Raw genomic sequence first — 13,771 nt, 5'->3', positions numbered from 1 at the left:
AAGCACGCCACAAACCCGTGACAACTCGTCTCGCGTGAAAATTGTAAACACAGAACATAAACACAATCTTTTCAAGAAATAGAATCTTTTTCAGCCAAATAATTTTCCAAGAACAATTGCCTCCACGCATGTACTTTCCACGCGAGATGAGTTGTCACATGGGTTTGTGGCGTGCTTTACAAGCTCGTTTAAGTAGAGGTAGTATTAAACAAGTTAGTCAATCATCTGTGTGAATATTTGTGGCGATATACAATAAACAAGCTTGTAAAGCACGCCACGAACCCATGTGACACCTCGTTTCGCGTGGAAAGTGTATGCGTTAACTATATATCGACATATATATTAGTCATTTATGCCTTCCAATACTCAAAACAGCTGCTATATTTTCCAAACTGTTTTTTATTAATAACTTTTTAACGAATAACGAGCGACGGCTAAAACCTTTTGAAGGTCACTCGGGGTCATGATCTTGACAACATATATCAAGGTCAATAAAATCGGTGAGGTCGCCCTTAATCTAGACATTTACCAGAGTTTTCTATGAGATATATGTTGGTAATTTTAAAAACTATGTAGATGGTTTTTAAAATTATTTTAAGGTCAACTTTTTTTCCTAAATGGAAAGGGATATTGCGGGATTTGAAAAAGCAGATAATTCTACGTCCAAAATTCTTACGTCCTTTGAGACTTGCTTGTTTTAATGTTTTCTTTCACTTAAATATTAGAAAAAGTTGAAATACGTGCATGTTTTGTAACCTGTTGTGCGTACGCATGTGTGTGTGTGTGTGTGTGTGTGAGAGAGAGAGAGAGAAGGATTGAGATAGAAGGAAAGAATTGATAACAATTACAGTTTTTTTTCATTCATAAATCATTTCTAAAATGTCCATTATTTTTTCAATACAAAAATAAATTCTGTTTTTAAATTCTTGTCTTACATTCTACAAAATTTCTCGAGAAATCTTACAAGTTCTATAGTTATTCACGGAGAAAATTGCTATGGTTGTTACAACAACATTCTCTATGATTGAAAAAGAAATGTATGTGAATTCAAGTTATATTGATATTACATTAAATGTAGCTGTTAAGATATGCTCATCTATACGGTTCTCATAATCGTAGTTCTTTTTTTACTATAAGTAACATTCGGTTACAATACTCTCATATATAGGTACCTCAACCAAAGGATTATTGGTACTCTTTTTAAAGTGGTCTGCAGTATAAATAGTATGGTTGAGAGATCTATAAGATATAGTTGCACGGTATAGCACTAATTGTGAGAGTTCAGTTCAATCGCAAAGTCACTTCCAGAGCTATGGTTTCCATAACCCTTTTGTATTGATGAGCGAAAAATAACATTATTATTCTGTTGTAAGCAACCCTAATAATTTTTTCTCCGTGTAGTTGCAGCACCACCGCACCAGCGCTGACATCAATTTTCTATGGTTGTCCCAACCATAGGTGTAGTGATCTCAACTACTAGGCCAGTCAAATTAGACCAAAAAAAGGCTTCTGGTATGAAAGTGATGCGAACTTTTTTATTCCTTTTTAGGCGTGTTGGGGGTGTTTAGAAAAGCTTATTTTTGAGTTGTCGTATCATGAGACCCAGAGTTTTTTGAGGGGGGGAGGGGGAACCAATTTTTGACGAATCGGAACGAGTCACCGCTCATTTTCTTCGTTTTTTCAAGCCCTACAATTTTCTCAGGAGCGAAAAAATGCTATCTATTAATCGAAACGAGATAAATGCAAAAAACCGCAAAAATTTTATTTTTCGGGGGAACCAAAATTTTCGTTTTTTCGCAATAACTCGGCAAATGTTGATAAAAAATGAATGACTATTCCCTCAGCTACAAAATGAGGGGTTAGTCATTCATTCTTTATCAACATTCGCCGAGTTATTGCAAAAAAACAAAAATTTTGGTTCCCCCAAAAAATAAAATTTTCGCGGTTTTTTGTATTTATCTCGTTTTGATTAATAGATAGCACTTTTTCGCTTCTGAAAAAGTTGTAGGGCTTGAAAAAACGAAGAAAATGAGCGGTGATTCGTTCCGATTCGTCAAAAATTGGTTCCCCCTCTAACCCCCTCAAAAAACTCCGGGTCTCATGATACAACTCAAAAATAAGCTTTTCTAAACACCCCCAACACGCCTAAAAAGGTATAAAAAAGTTTGCATCACTTTCATACCAGAATGTCTAATTTGACTGGCCTATACGGCGCCATGACCACATTAATGTGGGTGTAACAACCATGCACAGACATGGCTGCCCCAAATGTTACTATTTATTGGTTGTAGAAACCATACTGGTAACCATAACGTTTTTTCCGTGAGAGAGAGAGAGAGAGAGAGAGAGAGAGAGAGAGAGAGAGAGAGAGAGAGAGAGAGAGAGAGCGCGCGCGCGCGTGTGTGTGTGTGTGTGTGTGTGTGTGTGTGTGTGTGTGTGTGTGTGTGTGTGTGTGTGTGTGTGTGTGTCCGTACAGGAAAAAATCTAATCTAACTAAGATCGTTTTCTTCATTCTTTCTTTCTCGATCCTTCTCTCTCTTTTTCTCCCCCCTCTCTCTCTCTCCCCTTCCCTCTCTCCAAATGTGACGAAACGAAATCTGGTTTCCAAATCTCTCAAGAGAATACCCGACATGCATAACTTCGTAACGGCACTCCATCTCTTCGAGTTAAAGTGGAGTTAAAGAGTTAATAGGATTAATCATCGTATCTCAAACTTTACATACAAGTTACATAGAAGTAGAGTTAACATTATCTCGCTAGGGAAATAATTTTATAATCAAATCTGTGATAACAACACGAAATAGATATACAAACTTAAAAATGCACTATTGAAAAAAAATTTTTACAATAGTTTGATACACCTTTCCAATATTAAAAAAGAAAAGAGTAATATTTTGATAAATGTCTCTTACATAGTATTCTTTATTTAATAGTAAAAATATATATTATATAAATGAGTTCTAACTATTTTATACTTTTAAATTATTTAAACTTTTTCTAATAATCTAATGTTTTAAACTGTTTACGAACTGTTTAATATATTCTATTTGCTGTAGTAATTCTTTAAAATATTCTTTGATAAACTTAAACAGCAGCAAGGAATTGAGAAAATGATTTACGTTGGAGAGATTTACATCAAAAAATCAATTTTCTTTTATTTCTGTAACTTTAATGTTTAAGGTCTTAAAAATATTTTTAAAGATTTAAGTCAAAATTTAAAAAAATAGCAAAGTTTTAGATACTGTTCAAGAAGTCGTCGTAAAAAAAATTATAAACAAAATTGCAAGTGAGTGCGGTAAATAATGTGGAATATCGTTAACTCTGCTTACGAAATGTTGAACGTAGATTAACCCGAAGCTGATAGCGCAGTTGTGCAGGTTTTCATTAATTCATACGAGCACGATACGAGCCTCCTAGTACATATAGCTCTCTCTCGTGTACAGCAAGCGTTGTAGATATGTGTATGCAAGTTGAGCGATTGTATCGTGAGTACTATCGATTCTCCGATTATCCGAGAAGATAAATTCGCCGCACGTGCATCATTTCAGCGAACTGGAAGAGTCGCTTTTGATAACTATCCGTAAACAAAGATGAAATTACACAAAATAAATTAAACGGCACTCGCGGGCAAAATTATTCCATATTGGTGGACAATGTTAACATTAACGGTCGAGCAATTTGCGCGGGATAATTTGTTATTAATACGTAATTTATGTCATTATTAGCGTAAACCTTGCCACGTTGACGCGCGTCTGACGTGCTGTGATGCGTTATTCTACATTTAGATATTGGATATTGGAGGATTACATTCGTAGAGGTTGTTCAATATTCAATATTTTTCTCGACGACACTCTCGCTGAACATTCAGTTACTGTGTAATATGTGTAATACACGGAAATCCGGCAGCCACGAACTCCAATTTGGCATTTGAGCAAATTAATTTCGAGTGAGGGATCAATGGATTAGCATAATTCCCTTCTATGTTTCTTCATTCATTCGTTTTCATACAAATACAGAATATTATTCATAATTTGTTATCTTAATGAATTTCGTTTCTAGTTTATCGAATGCTCCAATAGTTACTTAAAAATATTCCAACGCATTATTAATTATGTCACTGCCAATGTTTCTTCGTTTTTTTGTGACTTCAGGCTATGACAGTTTACCAAAGTATTATTCATCGTTGTAACGACGCATCATCCGTTATTTGGATTATATGAGGTCCAGGGTTTTTTATTTATTATGAAGGAACTTACGTTACTTATTCACGCACATATAAAATACACGTTCGTGGAAATTCCGCCATATGCATTACATGAAAATACGTGCAATAGAATTGATTATATGTAAAATATTATTCATCAATTACAATATATTTGTAAATCGTCATGTTGTTACGTGCGCGACTAAGTAAATCAATTGCAATGCAATCTTGTAGTACACAATCGCCAGAAATATCTAGTGTCACGTACGATATATTTGTGTTAATTCGTCCGTACGCTAGACATAATTGCAGGTCGCATGTTCGGTACGAATATTCTGCTGTAAATGCTATGCCTTGTGGCAAGCCCAACGCCCATATCTGATGGCATCGCACGCGGTAAATTAAGCGACCGTCCTCGGACATGACGACTAATTATATTTATGATAACACCTAGGTAAGACTAAATGGACCCGTCTCGCGACTGTATCATGCCGTAACCGGCGTCAACGATACTTGAGAAATAGTTACTGACGTTAACTGCCACGAAGCTACGTGACACGTCAACTTTTCTAGGAAGAAACCCCTGCATAATTGCAACTCTAATACTTTTTGCTACTAGTAGCGCGACTATAATTTCTTATCGAGATCATAATTTTTTCTATCGGTCGTATCCTAAATGTCGGTGACATACATTAAAGGTTGTTAATTGTATTACAGATGAATTACAAATTATTTAATGCCGCGCGTGATAAATCTGCCATGAATTATCAAGAGGGTCGATTTGACATGGAATTGGAACTCAATATCGACATTGATCCGTCTTCCGATCGCTGCAGGAACATGCGTTCAATGAGCTGTCCACGACATTCTCACAACGAATGTGTAAAGCCAGCCAATCTGCCGGATATACATTTAAGAAATACCACCACATCTACGGTAAGTACGTTTTTCTTTTCAATTAAAAATTGGTTTCCTTGATGATTGGTTTGGGTCGAAAGAATTAAAATCTAATTAAGGGTAAAATTTAATTTTTAAATAATTAAGAGTAAAATTTAATTTTTTATTAATTTGGAAAATTTATTTCAATCCAATTTAAAGCTATAAAATTTAATTCCAAATATGTATATTAATTTTTCATAAAATAAAACCAATTTATATTTACTTAAAAAATGGCGTTGCTTTAGAATTTTAGTACTCTGAATTTTCATCTGTTGTTATCTTTTAGAAAAATGCGTCATATTTTTTGAATATCTTAGATACACGCACTTGTGTGTGACGGCATTAATCCCCTTGTGTTTACAATGTATTACACTGAAGTTGTGGCACGCCGGGCACGCGGCGTCTCGTCAGCTTCGGTCTTCGATCCCAAAATTATTAATGCGTCTAACGCTTGTCGAGCTCAATGCACTTTCACGTTAGTTAAGCGTCTTAACCGTAAAACGACGTGAAAGAGCTGATTTGCATCGCTGCCACCAGTTTCCCACAACTAAGAGCACGGATCCCGTTACGATCCCGTGCGCTTTAATATTTACATATATATATGCTGGTGCATAATTCTTTTCGTCGTTAAACAGTCTTCAAGCGCATTTATTAATTGGGTCAAAACACATATTCGAGAAATAAGAAATGAGATATAAGGGGACGATTGCGATAACTGTGACCCTTTGATTTGACGATGGTTTCTAGTATTTTTTAAGCTAAACAAAAAATTATATACGTCTTATGCTGGGGCTACACTATGCGCGTTTTCGCGAATCGGATTCGCGAATTGTGCATTTGTATGCCATTTGTGATGCTAAGCACACATGGTATACAAATGCACGATTCGCGAATCCGATTCGCGAAAACGCGCATTGTGTAGCCCCAGCCTTACGGGGCTAACTGCTCTAGTTTTCGAGATATACAGTGTTAAAATTAAAAATAAAGGGATGATTATGATAACTTTAGCTCCTTGAAATGTATAGTTTTTGGAGGCATTTTTGGCGAAAAACATGGAAAAAATAATTAAAAAATTATATGATTAATATTTGTATCTATTTCCAAATTTTGATTTCAAGTTTTTATAGAAATGGAGTTATATACATTAGTTTTTTTATGCGGAGAAGGGGCTTCGCAGGCAGATTAAGATTTACGTTCAAAAAACGTAAACAACACAAGACATTAGAACAAGGTCTACCTCACCTCACCCTGGCTTGCTTATTGTATAGGGCGAAACAAGGTCTATTATATTATTGTATATACGATTCGGGTTTTCAACTTTCCATGCAAACTGAGGTCCACCCCCACCTATCCCGGGTATATAAAATTCATATTATTTATTTTTAACTTTAACTTTAACATTTTTAACTTTAACACTTATACTTTGACGTATATCTCGAAAACTAGAATAATTAGCTCTATAAGACCTACATAATTTTTTGTTCAGCTTAAAAAATACTACCTGAAATCATCGTCAAATTAAGGGGTCACAGTTATCGTAATTGTGTCAATATAAGAATTATGTTAGTAAAACTTATTAATTTTTTAAATTATAATAAATATATTCATTGCTAATGTTTATAATAAATGTGCTTATGAATGCTATCAAAGTATATGGCGTGAAAATTGTTATTGATATATTATGATAGAAATGTAGCGATTTCTTCGTTCATACAAATTATAATTACAATTTCTTATAAAGGGTTTCTTATAAATATATTCAAAATAAAAATATTATTTTATACAATAGTTTTATAATAAAACAGATATTTATTCATATAAGGGCTGCAAAGGGGTAAATTTTTGAAAATAATTATTTTTTCAAAATATTATAACATGTTTTAATAGAGATGTTTTTATAATAAAACATTTCTTAATATCCCAAATAGTTTTTAAGATAAAACGAAAAAAGCCAAAAAACAGCTTTACATATAAAAAATGATTTCATTAAGAAAGACTTCAAGGATTAGAATCCAAATATTTAATTATATTCAAATTACATTTATTCTTATCCGCTTAAGGTTTACAATAATTAAGATTTAAATAATTAATTCGATTGCTTGATTGATTGATTTTTCGGTATAGATCCGATCAAATTTACGGTTTTTGAAACGGCACTAACTTTTCGATTTTCTACATAATTTGGATTGAATGATAGATATTTGGACTAAACGGTATTAAACACATCAATATTTGATAATTATTAGAACAAAATATTTTTGATATTTTATTAACTTTGATTTGTTTGTTCGCTTATTTATATCCAAGATATAAGAACACTAAGAACCTCTCGTGCTTCTCATTACTTCCTGTTATAAAATGTATTTTTTTAGAAGAGGAAGATTTTTATATATAATAAAATACTATAACAAATCAATATTATTCATCGGTACCAGGCTGAATTATTGTCCACCGCCGTCGGCCAAGTTAAACTATTAATTGATAACAAAAGTCTGATTATATTAACTTCGAATGTCGGGTCGAGACGTAAAACTTTTTCAAAAAAGGTAAAATTAAGCGCCAAGTGTACGCGCTCTGTATTAACAGTATTCCATTTTCCGACATATGATAAATTAGTAACATCTGATTTTCTTAAAAGAAATAAAACATTATTAAGATACACGCAATTTTTTTTCGAGAGTATATGCAAACTTGTAAAACGCTGGAACAAGTGCACTGAAAAGCAAAGGTACTATATTAAAAAAGATGTAACTGTACGTTCTCTACTGTTCTAATAAATTATAGAAATAGAGTGCGGATAATTGCTGACTCACGCTCGTAATTTAAAAGAAGAATTTAAAAAAATAGTGGAGGTAGTCGTAAAATATTCTGCATTTATGAAGAGAGGTGAACATACACATTTTTTATATTGTGAAATTGCGGAAAGTACAAAGAACTCTCGTGTTACAACCTGCCAACTTTACGATCTTTCTCTTCCATACAATCCTATTATACCGTATCATATCACAAGCTCTAAGAAATAACTTATGCGAACGTAATAACCATTACACGACCTCAAACACTTAAAACATGTTGTCATTTTGAAAATACACAAAATACATACAATGCTTGGAAAACGATATTATGTTTTCTGAATCATAAATATTATTTCTAGCAATGCCAGATTTTTTACAATTTTTACAACGTTTTTGAAAAAACTATTACACTCGAGTCACAAGAAGATTGATCCACTTCGAACAGAAACTGTTACGTAATTTTATTTAATAAAACAATAGATAAGCTGCATAGAAATTTGTCATCATTTCAAATTATGGCGAATGTCAGATACGATCATTGATACAAAATATAGAAAATATTGGATAAGAAAAAGAACTCCTATCAAATTTGACCTATTACCAGATAGGATAAAACAATCAAAAAAACAATTATTTATTTCTAATAAATAATTAAGCGAGTTTATTGAAGTATTTAGCGATATTTTTTCACACAAACGTCACGCTAATTAAATTATATTCCTATTTAATCCCGATTACCCACATACTTTGATGACGCTATTCGAATTTTGATCAATACGAGACAAAATATCAATCTATTGGTCAAAATTTAAATAACGTCATCAAAGAATGGGTGTAGTAGAAATTATATATATATTCAGGGGTACAAGTTTAGTTATTGTTCAGTTGTCGTGTTTTTTTTTGTTCAATTCAGTAGTCAGTTATCGATTATCACCCACCATTAATTGTCTGTGAGGGAACCAAAAAATGTCCAATGATAAACACCTGACAAAAGCTTGTCCACACACGCAATAGCATCCAATAACCTTATCATCACCATTTTTTTATTCGAAAACCTACTAAATACCACAGCTTATCAGGAAATCAGTCTTGTTTCTTCTTTCCTTTTCTAATACAATTAAAAAGATCGCAACATTTCTCAAATTTTAGAACAATTTATTTTTTATTTTAAGAATAATTTTTTATCATCCATAATCCACGATCTATTTTGTTACTGCAATTTGGCTAACTGGCCTTAGCGTGCAGACTCATGATAGTATAGCTACTTTTTCTTTCCGTCCTACACTACTGCAAGTTTGAATTATTAATGCTGGTGTCTACACCTATAGTATTTTTCTCTTCTTATTTTTCTAATCAATTTTTTAATTCTTTTATTGTTAAGAAAAAAACACGAAAAAAGAATCATCAGTTATTATTATTATTATTGCTGTTATTATTAATAAATTCTTTAGAAATTGAGAGACGGCCGCTCAATCACATGAAAAATTGTAATAAACAAATTTTGATGATTCCGCAATTTTTCCAGAAGAAACTGCCAAAGTTATGGGCAGCCGCCAAACTTGGGCAGAAATAAGTAGGCATGAAAACTTCTAGAGAAATTTCGTGCCATAAACTTAGATTCCCTTTCTACTGTTCTTTATGTAGTGTACGGGTTTCTCTACCAAAACTGACTGACTACCCCTTCTATCCCTTCGTATTCTTTTATCTCTATGTCTGGAACATTTCTCGCTACGGATTCCTACCTTCTCATTGCAAATCTTCGATTTGGTTTCTGAACCGCGTTATTCTCCGGAGGAACTTCCACCTCCGTCTCCCTTATGTTCCACATTTAGTGGAATTTATTGAGGAAATCACAATTCTTTCACCCTTCAATTGGAGCGACGATCTCGACGATCTCGACGAACTTTCGTCGATCTCGCTGGCTGATTTCCTCAATCTGACAATTCTGTGAAACCAGGAACGTATACTTTACGAATCAAATTCCTGAGAACCGTAGCGTTGCGTCGAGACTAATACCCGATTAGACCATCCCAGAATACGTACCTGCAAACGAACTCCCGCGTTCTCGCCTAGTTCTTTTACAAGCTCTTTTCTCCTTTTTCTGCTTTGTTAGACGAAATGCTATAAATCCTTCTTTTTCAGTATCTTCATACACTTACACACACGTATACTCAATTTTTAGTTTTTCTTCTTTGACTACCGCACCATCATTGTAAATAGCCATAAAGTCATAATGTAAGTAGAGTCTTTATTCTTGTATATTCTATTTAATGGTTTTCATATTTTTGTAATATTATGTAAGAGAAATAAATAAATACATACACGTTCATATTTGTAGCGGTCCATTTTCCTTAGTAAATAAATTATTTCACTATTTTTACTATTTTGTTTCAATATAATCAAATATTGTTATTAATAATTTAATTTGCAGACTTATTATTTAGTTAATTTTACTTTGCATCCCTAGCCTACATAAGATTGTACGAGCTAGGTCTACTCTTAAGTAATAAAGATGAAAAATTCTACCTTAGATAAAGAATTGACGAACGTAGTGCCGTCAGAAGGCGTCATAGTATCCTTTCGGGACATTGACCCATATCTGGAGGTGTACGATGCGTTCGATTCGTAGCACGCGCCTCAGAACATTGACGGGGTTTCTATAGGGTCCTTCTAATCCTCATCTAATCCTACTATATTTTCAAAACAAAAGGATATTGGAGTTTGGACGTAACACTTTACTGCTATGATGATACGTTACAAAAACAATCTAAAAAATACATGGAGAGAAAACTCGAGAGTTGTTGCACGTAACTTTTACAATATAAAGAAAATAAAAAATCACTTCTATATAGAGTCTTAAAGCTGCTATTCTTTTGACACAGTTAATATACTTGAATATTATAATATCTTTTTTCAATATTTTTAATTCTCTATTTGTTTCAAGATATACAATTCTTGCATTATTCTCGAATTTATCATTTCCGGAAAAAAATACAGTCCCAAACCACATAAAATTTTTCGAGAAAATATAAAATTGGTATACATTTATCTTCTGCTTTCCTCCGTATGAAAATTATAAATGTGCGTTGATATTTTTTCTTTGTTGGTATCGCACTTACTCATGACGCTAAATTACTATCGACCCATAAAACACTAATGTAACAAAAATAGCGAAAAGTAAAGGACACACTAAGAAATAAATTAAATGGCAACTGAGTTTGGAACTATAATTTCATTTTGATATATTATTATCAGCCATTGCGTAGATCGCACTACGAACTTAAAATTACGATACATGAGAATGCGATAAATCTCTAGCACGAAATTAACTTAATAGTTTTATATTAGTATTAATTTTTATAGTTTTATAAGTATTTTTAAAGTAATTAAATATCCTGTTTAAAGTAATTAAATATTATCTGGTTTAGAGGGCGATTATTTCTCAAGTAAAATAGAGTAATGTCAAGAAACATCACTATGTCATTTTTTAATGTCATTCTGCTATAATACTTGGGTTTCGTACATTTCATTACTTTGTCAGTTGATAAGGTAATTAGACAAAATAATCAAATGTAACCTTAATATTTTATCGTTTATCTTAAAATTGAAATATTTTATTTTGGCGTACTATACATTAAGATTGAAATTTGAAATCTGACCTGTATTCTCTCTTCTAATCAATGTAATGTTTTATTTAAAAATGTATCGTTTACATAAGAATAATTAATATAGTTGATACTTTAGAAACAAATATTATTATAAATACGACAAAAGAATTCGTGGATTAAAAATCAATAATGATTTTTGGTAACGATTACATAGCATCACGTAATTTAAATTGAAATGAGTATAGTCTTTGCCACGTGTGAAATATGAGACTAGTGCAAAGTAATATGAAAAGAATTTATTCTATAATGACAAGCCGCGAGGCAGATTTTTCTCTATAATACGCTACATATCGGCTCTCATATTTCACTTGTCAAAGGAACGTTTTGAAAATACCATAAACATTACCATTATATGCGACATCAATATTACATTGCTGTAATTGTTTTGCACGACGTAAAAGATAAAATAATAATTGTTGACTGTTGTATAATATTGCTCCATAATTCGCTATTACAAAAGTATATCGTGAAGTTTAATCAAGATTTGATTGATCAGAATTAAAATACAATATCTAATTTAAATCATAAAAAGTACTTGAGACAGATAATATGTGCATTAAAATAGGTTTTCTTATTATAAACAAAAAAATGTCAGATTTCGTGGATAATGCTAATCCAATAGTTCTCTGTTACTGTGAGTCGAACAAAAAAAAAGTTAAAAAAGCATGAAAGAATTTGTAAATCACGCTAATCGATCAATCTTAATTAACGTATAGTAAAGAATAGTATGCAGTTAATCTATGTGCCGCGTATAACGCGCAATTTACCGTTTTGGATAAGCAATTATCTTTTAGTTTAATTAAACATTTATTAAGCTCAATTTTTCTGCTTAATAAAACAGCGACTGGCAGAAAAATTAACTATACAGAAGCTTTCTCTTTTAAAACACCGTTCTAACCAAGAGTGAATTTTATCGCATGGAAATGGATTTTTATAATAACTAAAAATGAGAATATAATTTACGCCAGTAAACGCATTGTACCATCATTCCTCATGCATGTATAAACTCTTGCAGAGTTGAATTTTACAAAACGCGGCTTATTACTACAAAGCAGGCTGCAGAGAGTCCAAATTATTCGCAGAAATAACATAATCTATCTATATTTATATATGCATATATAATCGAATGTTCCGACTGACTCATCAACGCCCAGCCCAAACCTTTAAACCTAAAAACATGAAATTCGGGGAGCATATTCCTTTTATGACGTAAGCACCCACTAAGAAGGGATTTTTAGAAATTCGACCTCTAACGGGGTGAAAAGGGGTAAAACGTGTTTTCACGGATTTCTCAATATCTCTTAGGCCCGATGAGATATCGATTTGGTTTTTGCTTACAAAGGTTACCCATATAAATGCTTAAAAACGTAATTCAAGATTTTGCCCTAATCAACCCCTAAAGAGGCAAATCTAAATTCGAAGGTAAATTATAGAATCCTTTGCATACCGTAGCGAAGCACGGGTATCAAGCTAGTGTATATATATATATATACATGCAATTGCATATGCGTTACGATGACAAGCATCTAAACTTTATCGCAGAAATCGCCCAGGAAATTAATTTCTTACACGTCATACGCGCGGTACGTAACAAGAAGCACTCCATAAATTGACCGTTGGGTTACCGAAGTTAGTAGTTGCGGGTCCGCGTAGCTTATCCGAAATCAGATTAAATCGTAAAGTCAATAGTTGCTACAATTGTAGCTCCTACTACTACAACTCGACCGAGGAGAGACACGGTAGGTAAGAGACATCATTTATATGTCTGATTCGTAGCTTGATAATGGACGAGATAATGAGAGAAAGGTCTGATATGGACGATGGTCGATTAGTTGGCTTCTATTTCAATTTACTCGATATTCGATTTATCAATCGCTTTCGAGGCAAATGCTTCGAAAAGAACTGACATAACATTGATTTTAAAATTGTTAAATACCCAAATGTACGAATATGATCTTTATCTGACAGAGAGAGAGAGAGAGAGAGAGAGAGAGAGAGAGAGAGAAAGAGAGAGAGAGAGAGAACGTTATAAGCAAAACACATTTATTTGATAAATTCTTTCAAAACATTCTAACATAAATTTTTATAAAATTTTATTATCTCTTGAATAAAATTAAATAAAAATATTTGAAATATAAAATGATGAGAAGTGCATGCGTGCATGC

At 32.7% G+C, this 13,771-nt stretch overlaps 1 protein-coding gene across 5 annotated transcripts in view; it reads left to right on the top strand.

Annotated features, from left to right (window-relative positions):
• The window catches only part of 5-ht7 (5-hydroxytryptamine receptor 7), a 561,506-nt gene that overhangs the window by 314,876 nt on the left and 232,859 nt on the right, over positions 1 to 13,771 (top strand). For all 5 annotated transcript variants that reach the window (XR_011731504.1, XM_071774764.1, XM_071774763.1 and 2 more), the window contains one exon: positions 4,922 to 5,140. Coding sequence is in view for 4 of the 5 variants with exons in the window: in XM_071774764.1 (XP_071630865.1) it covers positions 4,922 to 5,140 (219 nt within the window). In the remaining variant the exon portion in view is untranslated. The remainder of the gene's footprint in view (positions 1 to 4,921; positions 5,141 to 13,771) is intronic.

The sequence above is a fragment of the Temnothorax longispinosus genome, chromosome 4 (genome assembly GCF_030848805.1).
Source record: "Temnothorax longispinosus isolate EJ_2023e chromosome 4, Tlon_JGU_v1, whole genome shotgun sequence".
NCBI classification, from domain to species: domain Eukaryota; kingdom Metazoa; phylum Arthropoda; class Insecta; order Hymenoptera; family Formicidae; genus Temnothorax; species Temnothorax longispinosus.
The sequence above is the reverse complement of the archived record's forward strand: the minus strand, read 5'-3'. Positions and strand labels throughout refer to the sequence as shown.